General features: G+C 33.9%; 2 protein-coding genes across 8 annotated transcripts in view; both read left to right on the forward strand.

Moving 5' to 3' along the window:
- The window catches only part of LOC127706048 (uncharacterized), a 502,975-nt gene that overhangs the window by 361,253 nt on the left and 129,572 nt on the right, over positions 1–12,150 (forward strand). For 3 of the 7 annotated variants that reach the window (XM_052210454.1, XM_052210455.1, XM_052210451.1), the window contains 3 exons: positions 10,111–10,245; positions 10,903–10,926; positions 11,323–11,412. In XM_052210454.1, coding sequence (XP_052066414.1) covers positions 10,909–10,926; positions 11,323–11,412 — 108 coding nt within the window. In that variant the 5' untranslated portion in view covers positions 10,111–10,245; positions 10,903–10,908. The remainder of the gene's footprint in view (positions 1–10,110; positions 10,246–10,902; positions 10,927–11,322; positions 11,413–12,150) is intronic. The other 4 variants (XM_052210456.1, XM_052210452.1, XM_052210453.1 and 1 more) reach the window with 2 other exon arrangements.
- Positions 1–12,150, forward strand: part of LOC127706049 (uncharacterized) — a 343,243-nt gene that overhangs the window by 303,405 nt on the left and 27,688 nt on the right. The gene's annotated exons all lie outside the window — the stretch shown is intronic.

Raw genomic sequence — 12,150 nt, forward strand, 5'->3', positions numbered from 1 at the left:
TTTTAAATTATTATGTTTTGATAAATAATGTACAGTACATGATTTGAAATATTAAACTTGGTAACTAAAGAAATTAAATCATTTATACATGGTAAACTTCACAACTTGTAAAAAGTAGAAATTTGAGGATTTTGTTCAAAGTTCAACCTAAATTTACCCGAAATGTACAACTGAGGTCACAATATTGTTTTTACAATCTGATTGTATGTGTATCACATTGTCTTGAAAATGAATTGTTTTAATTTTGTTGGCAAAATACATGCCTGAAAAATAATGAATAAAGTTGGATGATTTTTCTAAAAAACGCCTTGTTTTTTATGAAATTTTGCCTTGGCAGTTACCATGGCAGCCATTTATAATTTTGAAAAAAATGTGCAATTTTATTTTTTTTTACATGTCTCCCACTTATAAGGAACATTTTCATGCATATTGAAAGGGGTCATAAATCACACTCTGCCTGGGTTTTACAAGGAGCTGTACTTAAGTATTAGTCAATTGATCTCTATGAAATTGTACCACAAGATTCCATACAACACACAGAAGGTTGGGGTCGATTTTGTGGGTTGTGGCTTTAATCGTTAAGAAACTAGAGGCCAAATAGGGGCCAAAACAAGACTTTTCTAATACTGGCTAAGCTGGTTCTAACATAAATTATTTCTGGTCTATATAAAGAAACAACAAATACTGATATGGCAGGAGATACACACCAAACAGGATGTGTAAATTATTATTGGGCCCTGTTTTCAAATTAGTCCATATTAAGGTCCAAAGGGTCCAAAATTAAACTTTGTTTGAATTGATGGGTTTTTTTTGACGAGCCTGCGACTTTTGTCGCAGAGAGCTCGACATAGGGATAGTGATCCGACCTCATTTCATGGATCAGTGAACAAGGTTAAGTTTTCGTGGTCAAGTCCATATCTCAGATACTATAAGCAATAGGTCTAGTATATTTGGTGTATGGAAGGATTGTATGGTCATGTCCAACTGGCAGGTCACTGGTGTCATTTGACCTTGACCTCATTTTCATGGTTCAGTGGTTATAGTTAAGTTTTTATACGACCGCAAAAAAATTTTTGTGGTCGTTTATTGGTATGACGTCGTCGTCGTCGTCGTCCGGCGTCGTCGTCCGAATACACATTAGTTTTCGCACTCTAACTTTAGTTTAAGTGAATGGATCTCATTGAAATTTTACCATAAGGTTCAATACCACAAAAGGAAGGTGGGGATTGATTTTGGGGGTTATGGTACTAACAGTTAAGGAATTAGGGGCCAAAAGGGGCCAAAAATAAGCATTTTTGTAACTTCCAGACATAACTTGTGTGTAAGTGTATGGATCTCTCTGACATTGTACCACAAGGTTCCATATCACAAAGGGAATGCTGGGATTGATTTTGGGGGTAATTGTCTCCAAATTTTAGGAATTAGGGGCCAAAAAGGGGCAAAAAACAAGCATTTTTCTAGTTTCATGACAATAACTTGTTTGTAAGTGTATGGATCTTTATGAAATTGTACTACAAGGTTCCATATCACAAAGGGAATACTGTGATTGATTTTTGGGGTAATTTCCTCCAAATATTAGGAATTAGGGGCCAAAAAGGGGCAAAAACAAGCATTTTTCTAGTTTCATGACAGTTACTTGTTTGTAAGTGTATGGATCTTTATGAAATTGTACTACAAGGTTCCATATCACAAAGGGAAGGCTGGGATTGATTTTGGGATTTTTCCCTCAAAATTTTAGTAATTAGGGGCCATAAAAGGGCAAAAAAAACATGCATTTTTCTAGTTTCAGGACAATAACTTGTGTGTAAGTGTATGGATCTTTATGAAATTGTACTGCAAGGTTCCATATCACAAAGGGAAAGCTGGAATTGAGTTTGGGGGTAATTGCCGTAAACGTTTAGGAATTTGGGGCCAAAAAGGGGCCAAAAAACAAGCATTTTTCTAGTTTCCAGACAATAACTTGTGTTCAAGTGTATGAATCTCTCTGAAATTGTACTGCAAGGTACCATACCACAAAGGGAAAGCTGGGATTGAGTTTTGGGGCGATGAATCTTAAGGGGGTTCAAAAAATTGGGGGGGGGGATTTTTTTTTTCCTTTTTTTTCTTTAACATTTTCCATTTTAAATTGGTTATTTCTGATTTATATATAAAAGCAAATAATAATGATATGGTTTGAATAGGCATACATGTGAACCTCCCGACGGGAGTACAATAATCCCGTTTTCAGGGGTCTCCTCCCCCCCTCCCGTTAAAAAAATCCCGTGTATGAAATTTTTCATGAATGAAAAATTTCTGCCCAACATAACATCTCAGGCATCTGGTGTAACTGACATTACCTGAAGTTATATTTTACCTGTAAATCAATTAACATGCATAATTATATGGCTTCACTTGTCAGCTTGGGTGTCAAACATACTGGTAAGCAACGATTTTTACCTCAGGCTAACTGCCTTTGTTTAACAAAAACTGTGTATTTATTGGGTTACATCCCTTGATTTATCCTGTTTTAAGTTACTTTCCTTTTAATAATGAAAATTTTTAAAAGAATATAAATAAAATATAAATTGAACAAATAATCATAAAAGGATGGTTATTAAATGATTTTAAATGTCTTAGGACAAATAAAAAAATAATAATTTGAAAATTATTTGAGGATTCTATACTTCCTTTTAAGGCTTAAATTGAAATTTATATAATAACTATGACCCTAACTTTACAGATAGAATGAATTTCTGAGTTTGCAAATAAAAACTATTTGCAAGAGAAAAAAAAAAATAAAAACTATTTGCAGACAGCTAAACAAATGTTCTGGTTGCAATGATTGTTTTATAGAATATGAAGTAAAAATTTAAAGAACATACTGGAAAAAAACAATGTTAGATTGAACATGTAGAATATAAAGATGGAGAAACTTTATAAGTACAAGGGTACTATAAACATAATAAATTGGTTGGAAAGTTGAAGAAAACACACTTTTAAAGACCATTTTTACAGCACACTGTTACATTTACAACAAAATTAATGTCGATTAAAAACCTCCTGATCTGAGTCCTAATCTCCTGACCAAAATTTCCCAATCTCCTGATCTGAGTTTCACAGTCCATCACATGTATGAATAGGTAAATTGAAAATTTTTAAGTTCTTAGACCACTTTCATTCTGTGTCAGAAACCTATGCTGTGTCAAATATTTAATTACAATCCAAATTCAGTGCTGTATCAAGCTTGAATGTTGTGTCCATACTTGCCCCAACAGTTCAGGGTTCGACCTCTGCGGTCGTATCAAGCTGCGCCCCAGCGGAGCATTTTATTGTGTTTTGGTCTGTTTTTCTTATATTGTACGCAATAGGTCTACTATATTTTTTGTATAGAAGGATTGTAAGCTGTATATGTCTGTCCGGCAGGTATCATCTGACCCTGACCTCATTTTGTTGGTTCATTGGTCAATGTTAAGTTTTCATGGTTAAGTTTGTTTCTTAGATACTATAAGCAATAGGTCAATAGATATAGGAAGATGTGGTATGAGTGCCAATGAGACAACTCTCCATCCAAGTTACAATTTATAATATTAAACCATTATAGGTCAAGGTACGGCCTTCAACACGGAGCATTGGCTCACACCGAACAGGAAGCTATAAAGGGCCCCAAAAAATTACTAGTGTAAAACCATTCAAACGGAAGAACCAACGGTCTAATCTATATAAAAACGAGAAACGAGAAACACGTATGAACCACATAAACAGACGACAATATTTAACATGTTTAATGCATAGGTTGATTGTAAGGTGAACATGTCTGCCTGGCATGGTTCATCTGACCTTGACCCCATTTTCATGGTTCATTGGTCAATGTTTAGTTTTCTTGGTTGAGTCTGTTTCTTAGAAACTATAAGCAATAGTTCAACTATATTTAGTGTATTGAATGATTGTAAGGTTGATAGTTGTAGTAAAGCTTTATGTTTAGGACTATCAACATAATATCAATGGTTAGTAAAGAAGGCGAGACATTTCAGCGTGTGCACTCTTGTTTATATATATATATGCTTAATCTAACCATGGAATTAGATTTTGGATATTGGACCATTAAGTAGATTAAATGTCCCATTTCAAATTTTTAAGTTGTCTGACCACATTTATTCTGTGTCAGATATCTAGAATGTGTCAAATATTTAATCACTATCCAAATTCAGAGCTGTATCAAGCATGAATATTGTGTCCATACTTGCCCAAACTGTTCCGAGTTCGACCTCTGCAGTCGTATCCAGCTGCTACATGCGTAGCACATTTCTTTTTTGTGTTTTGCCTTATATCATAAAATTATAATAGATAAATAGACACTTTAAATCACAAAAATGATCAGCAAGCCAAGATCTAGTACTAAGTCAAATGTTGCCGATATAGTTAGTAGACTGTCACTCTTTATAGCAGTGATTGCCTTTAAATGAGGATTTATTTTACCCTCTTTTGTGTTTTGAGCAAAAACTAAAGAAGATAGAGAGAAACTAAACAGACTAAATGATCAGCAATACAAGATCAACAAAACAGAGATTTTTGTCATGAATTATATTCTTGTCTACAATGTTGAGAGTGTCCTTTGTTGAATATGCACATAGACCTAGGTGAGCGACACACGCTCTTTAGAGCCTCTAGTTATCATTTGATAAAGTAGGATCACAGGAGCTTTCAAATATGGTAACTAAGTCAATTATACATGTTATATAAAGTGAGAACAATGAACCTGAACTTGATGATCACAATACTGTCTAGCTGCAGAACCGTAGGTTTTTGTCTCGCCTTGACGGAGTCAAAAAGCGAGACATAGGTATGCTGTTTCCGGTGTCAACAATGTATAAGTTTGTGATTAGGTCTAGTTCATGGTGAACCACTATTGGTAGGTCAATGATATTTGGTATGCAGTTGTATTAATTAGCATTGGCACATCTCATTACCATGGAGATTATTTGGCCCTGCCCCCTCAGTCAAGGTCTATTGACTTTGAAACTTTGCTTAGTTTACATGTATATAATTTAGTTTGTGATTAGGTCAGTTTATGGGGAACCACTAGTGGTAGGTCAATGATATGAGGTATGCAGTTGTATAAGCATTGGCAAATATCATTTCCATGGAGATTATTTGGCCACGCCCCCTCATTCATGGTCTATTGACTTTGAAACTTTTGCTTAGTTTTCATTATTAGTTTGTGATTAGGTCAGTTTAAGGGGAACCGTTAGTGGTAGGTCAATGATAATTGGTATGCAGTTGTATAAGCATTAGCACATCTTATTTCCATGGAGAATATTTGGTCCATAACCCTCAGTCATGGTCTATTGACTTTGAAACTTTTGCTTAGTTTACATGTATTAGTTTGTGATTAGTTCAGTTTAAGATGAACCACTAATGTTAAGTCAATGATATTCGGTATGCAAATGTATTGGCATTTGCAAGTTTCATTTCCATGGAGATTATATAACCCCACCCCCTAATTATGGTTCATTGACTTTGAAACTTTTACATAGCTTACAAGTTAATGTTTGTGTTTAGGTTTGTTTAAAGAGAACGACTTATGAAAAGTCAATGGTATTTGGTTTGCAGTTGTATTAGCATTGGCACATCTCATTTCCATGGAGATTGTTTAGCCCTGTACCTTCAGTCATGGTTCATTGACTTTGAATATTTGCATAACTTACATGTTAACAATTGCTATTTTAATTTCAACATTTGCATTATCAAAAGAACAAATAGGCGAGACTAATCTCTGTGTTAACAGTTTATTTAAAATATCACTGGTGTTTAACTGATTGTGGTAACTGCAATATGCATGATATGGCGGAGGTAGAAATACGTAAAATCGTATTCTTTATTCCTTTATTTAACATGTTTAAATGTTTTCCCAACTTTTATATAAGCAATGAAAAAAATTTCCGTATTTTAATGCTAGTACCTACTGTGCAAGTGATATACCCGGAGACTGATAGTCCACTAACAAAGGCAATGTCCCAGCAGTCCGTTGGTTGCTATAACATTGACGTTACCAATTTTTCTTCTCCAGATACGCTTTCAACTATAAATGCTGATCGAGAAAAAATGGATGCCTTTTATGACAGCAGATATAACTTTATGACAGTAGATATAAGATTGATTGATTGATTGTTGTTTGCTTAAAGTCCAGTGGCAAATATTTCATGCATGTTCATGATGAGAACAAATTAACAATCAATATGTCCTGTAAAAGGGGTCTGTCCGGGATGAAGGTTGGGAAATTTGGACTGCCACTGGAAAATGAGGATAAGTTGGGAAGGGACTACTTTAACTTGCAAAAGGTCATCTTTAGACCCCTCAAAGAGTTATTGTAAGGGTTCTTAACGTGCAGAGTGAGTGGCATACTCTCTACATGAGGCATCAGATTTAATGTCCCCATTCTGACCGGACGTGGCTGAGTATTTATACATCCCGCAAAGCTAAATTGGATGCCCCACTTTGGCAAGGAGGGTTCTACTGCCGGTTGGAAGAAGACCAAGGGTGCCCATATTTCTATTCCCAGTCACCTTTGTGATGGGAGGGGGGGGGGGGGGGAGCAGATATTAGAAGGTTAATCATGTTAATCAAAAGATAGAATAGAGCATACAAAAAGAATAAGAAATCTGGGAATATAAGAGATGCTTCTTCATAAAAAGAAGGAGAGCACTCACATGCATGCGCTTAAGTTGCTTAACCCTGCTACATTCTGTATGTACTTTTCCCAAGTCAGCAGCCTGTAATTTATTGGTTGTTGTTACCTTTCTCTATGAGTTTTGCACATTGTTGAAGGCCGTACAATGACCCGTAGTTGCTTACATCTATGTCTTTTGGTCTCTGGTGGATAGTGTGTCATTAGCAATCATACCACATCTTCTTATTTTTATTTTGAAAGTTAAACTAAGTATAAGTTTCTGATTCATTTCTATGCATATATTTGTAAACAATCTAAATTCAGCCTTATAAAGTGATCAAATCTGTGTAGGAAAGATTTGAAAAGTTGTGTGCATATTTTAGTCGTCCATTGAGGGTGGTGAACAAAAAAACTGTGGTAGCACTATCGTGTTTGTTGTTATTATGATGCAATCTTTTTGTCAAAATCAGTTACTATTATCATCGAAATATTCTGCAGTTACGATTATCTTTCAAGTTATTTGTCCACAAGTTAGGATTATCTTTCTTAAGTTTTCGATGGCTATTATTTCGGTAACAAGGCCATATATCATGTATATGATATTTATAACACACACACAACAAAACTGTACAGATCAACCTGGGGCTGAGTAATTTTTGTCGAGCCTGCGACTTTTGTCGCAGAAAGCTCGACATAGGGATAGTGATCCGGCGGCGGCGGCAGCTACGGGGGCGGCGGCGTTAGCTAATTTCTTAAAAGCTTTATATTTTAGAAGGTGGAAGACCTGGATGCTTCATACTTTGTATATGGATGCCTCATGTTACGAAGTTTCCGTCAGTCACATGTCCAATGTCCTTGACCTCATTTTCATGGTTTAGTGACTACTTGAAAAAAAAGTTAAGATTTTTTGTAATGTTAAATTCTCTCTTATTATAAGTAATAGGATAACTATATTTGGTATGCATGTGCGTACCTTGCAAGGTCCTCATGCCCGTCAGACAGTTTTCACTTGACCTCGACCTCATTTCATGGATCAGTGAACAAGGTTAAGTTTTGGTGGTCAAGTCCATATCTCAGATACTATAATTAAGCAATAGGTCTAGTATATTCGGTGTATGGAAGGACTGTAAGGTGTACATGTCCAACTGGCAGGTGTCATCTGACCTTGACCTCATTTTCATGGTTCAGTGGTTATAGTTAAGTTTTTGTGTTTTGGTCTGTTTTTCTTATACTGTATGCAATAGGTCTACTATATTTGGTGTATGGAATGATTGAAAGGTGTACATGTCTAGCTGGCAGGTGTCATCTGACCTTGACCTCATTTTCATGGTTCAGTGGTCAAAGTTTAGTTTTTGAGTTTTGGTCTTTTTTTCTTATACTATATGCATTAGTTCAACTATATTTGGTGTATGGAAATATTTTATGATCTATATGTCAGTCACGCAGGTTTTATTTGACCTTGACCTCATTTTCAAGGTTCATTGATCAGTGTTAAGTTTTTGTGTTTTGGTCTGTTTTTCTTAAACTATAAGCAATAGGTCAACTATATTTGTTGTATGGAAGAATTGTTAGCTGTACATGCCTGCCTAGCATGGTTCAACTGACCTTGACCTCATTTTCATGGTTCATTGGTCAATGTTTAGTTTACTTGGTTAATGTTAAGTTTATGTGACAGTTGTAATAAAGCTTTATATTTAGGACTATCAACATAATATCAATGATTAGTAAAGAAGGCGAGAAATTTCAGCGTGTGCACTCTTGTTGAAAACAACACTTATACACGGAGAAATTAGCAGAAATCGATTTTACCTATTTCTACCTCCGCCATATTGGGATCGTGGTAACTGAACCACGATCAGTTTAACACAAGTGAAATATGTTCTCATGATATTTTTAACAAATTGTAAAAAAAAAATATCATAAGGACCTAAGAGCTATGGTTCTGCAGCTATTATAGGTCTACCAGTATTGTTAACAATATAATATTTTATTCCAGTATTGTGGTTTTTTTTCTTCAAAAATATAAACTGGAACTTGATTGCATACCATTATTGTTAGAGGTGTAACAGGAGGTGGTCAGTATCGACACCTCCTGGGGCGTCCCTATTAGATCATCAGGATACCTGAAATCACATTTTGGCTGAACAAAGATATAAATCAAATAGACCTCAACAATTTGTTTACAAATGTACAACAATCAAGTAAAACATAGTCAAATGAAAAAGAAAAGGAATAGAAATTCAAAAGTTAGGTTAAAAAAATGAAATGTTATTAAATAGTGTTAGTTTGCAAAAGAAATAAAAAAGAAAAGTATTTCAAGTAAAATGAAATCTATAAGAATTGTAAAATTTATAAGTTAAAGTTAAATTTAAAAAGTAAATGCAATTGTATTTTGATATGCCTCCCGTTGTATTTTAGAATTTAGTAAATCGAACCAAAATAATGCCAATGTAGTTGCTGATAATTAACACCATTAGAATCAGTGGATTCTTGCGAGCTACATGTATCTTAGAGAAGGGTGGCAGTGATACACTGCTGGCTCATTTATACATGTGGAGAGTGTCCTCATCGGATCAACTCCTGATAAAGTTTAAGAGAAACACTGATAACTTTTTAACATGTATTTAAAAATATGCTATTGGAGAAATATAAAATATAAATGATTCTCTTATAGTTGTGGCCTGTTATCTATTTCTTGCATGAAGAGATAATCTTTTCTCTTATGGTTGTGGCCTGTTATCTATTTCTTGAATTAATAGATATTTCTGCACGGAGTATGATACGAAAAAGTGATACGAAAATCTGCATTAATTTGATTGGCTTATCCAGCATCACAAGACGATATTACGGCATTTCCATTGGCTGTCGTTAGGTCATTGATGACTTACAAAGGTTAAGACAATGTACATTTCGTCCATGGCAATGAACATATGTGATTTCTTCAATAATACACAAAACACTCACACATTTCACCTGACAATCTTCTTTTTGTCAAATTTTATTACATTCTGAAGCGTACAAAAATTCTTAAAATGTCTGATGTTAAAGTTTGACAAGACATATGACGTCATACTGGAATGTGCAAAAGACTAGACCAACATTTCGCGGAATTTTTAATTTAACACATAGAGAGTGTTGACCATAAGCTTGATAAGAGAAATAGGTTTAACAACTTGTGAACATTGGATATCGCTTGATATCAACTCTCGTTATTTAATTTAGATAGTAATAATAAACTCGAAAGGCTCGTTTATTATTAAATTGAAATTAAATAACTCAAGTTGATATATATCAAGTGATATCCCATTCTTACTCGTTATGAAACCTATAAGTATCACACTGCACGGAGTAAGATACGAAAACGTGATACAAAAACTGCGATAATTTATTGGCTTATCTAGCTTCATGAGATGATATCTATTATTTTTACATGATTTAAATTTGATGTTAAACTTTATTTACAGACTGTTATTGACCTGTGGCAGCTGGTATTAACTCCATGAAGACACCCTTTAAAATAAGCTGAAGTTGTGATTGGAGTTTGATGAAGGATAATTTGTAGTTATTGACAGAACTAGAACCAACAGACATACGTTTGGGTATTTAATCATACTGAATATATATTTGTGATGTATAGGTGTAAGTGTCTCTTATAGGACCTCATCCACTACAGCGAGTCTTTTTATAAGTAATATATAATATCTTATTAGCTTTGATGACATGAGCCAATAACTAAAAACATTGCAGAATCATCTGTGTCATTCAAGTAATCTAAAATATCTTATTACCTTTGATGACATGAGCCAATAACTAAAAACATTGCAGAATCATCTGTGTCATACCATGTAAAAGGGGAGATAATCAAATTAATTTTCTTCAATATACAGTACAAATGTCTATGTGCCTTGTTATGGAACAAATCTGGACGTGTGTTATTTCTGGTGGTCTAACATCTTAAAGGGGAGATAATCAAATCAACTTACTTCTATATACTGTTTGTATGTTTATGTGCCTTGTCAGTGTAACAGCTGGAAAAATATTGTTTGTTAAAGGGGAGATAATCAAATTAACTTACAGCAATATACTGTCCATATGTCTGTGTTCCTGCTTAACAGATAATGGATAAATTAATTTTTACACAGTGGAGAAAAAAGAACAAATCAAAGTATTGCATCATACCTAAATCAATGCTCAAAATATTAAGTCATAGAATTAAAACTCATATATATTTAAAATGTTTTCTTTTCTTTTTGCAGGATATAATGGCAAATTGGGATGAGGTAAGATTTTCTTCTGAAAAGTTCATTGGTCAATTTTGTGACCTATTTTGTTTATAAACTGTACAGAAAGGTACATGTGTGTAGTTCGTTGTATTCATAGAGGGAAAATAGAAGAAAATCAAAATGACAAGAGTTATAAGAATTTCAATGGACAAAATTTGAAAGAGCAAACCTGATACATTATACAATCATCCAAAGTTTTTTTTATTCTCTCAAAAAAACTCTGAAATTACAAACACTGTCTTGGTCAGTTGTTGTTACTGCATTTAAAAAACAAACTGTAAAAGTGAACATCATAAGCAGAATAACTAAAAGTAGTTTGTTTATTTGAATGATTACATTTATCATACATTGTTATGTACAGGAGATAAATGCTTAAGCTTTGTTTACTTACAGAAACTTTGTACAGCTGCTGTGGTTGGAAATGTTAAAGATGTGGAATTATCTATACAAAATGGAGCTAATTTGGAATATAAAAGTGATTATGTAAGTGAAGTAGAAATATTTAAAACATATAAAGGTATTTACTTACAGAACACACAAAGTCAATCATATATAAATCACCCTTGTTTGTTCTGATTGATTCATTGTTAAACACAGTAAATATTGGTTATTACATGTATATCTGTATTTTACATAAGAAGGAAGAAACATTGTTACACAACAACAATACACTTAACTCCTGTTTTTACACAAAATATTAGAAATTTATTAACAAAACAGCGATGTATACCACACCTATCAACCAGAGAAAATAGTGGATACAATACCAAGGAGGCAATCACTTAACTAGTATGACTAGAAGTAGATGTATACCACACCTATCAACCAGAGAAAATAGTGGATACAATACCAAGGAGGCAATCACTTAACTAGTATGACTAGAAGTAGATGTATACCACACCTATCAACCAGAGGAAATAGTGGATACAATACCAAGGAGGCAATCACTTAACTAGTATGACTAGAAGTAGATGTATACCACACCTATCAACCAGAGAAAATAGTGGATAAAATACCAAGGAGGCAATCACTTAACTAGTATGACTAGAAGTAGATGTATACCACACCTATCAATCATAGGAAATAGTGGATAAAATACCAAGGAGGCAACCAAATTACATAAGTAGAATTAGAATAACATGGCAGAAACAAAATATTAAAAAGACAAACAACAGTTCCTAAAACACAGGACACCAAGAACAGACATGAAATATGTCATTA

The sequence above is a fragment of the Mytilus californianus genome, unplaced genomic scaffold (assembly GCF_021869535.1).
Source record: "Mytilus californianus isolate M0D057914Y unplaced genomic scaffold, xbMytCali1.0.p SCAF_6, whole genome shotgun sequence".
Classification (NCBI taxonomy): domain Eukaryota; kingdom Metazoa; phylum Mollusca; class Bivalvia; order Mytilida; family Mytilidae; genus Mytilus; species Mytilus californianus.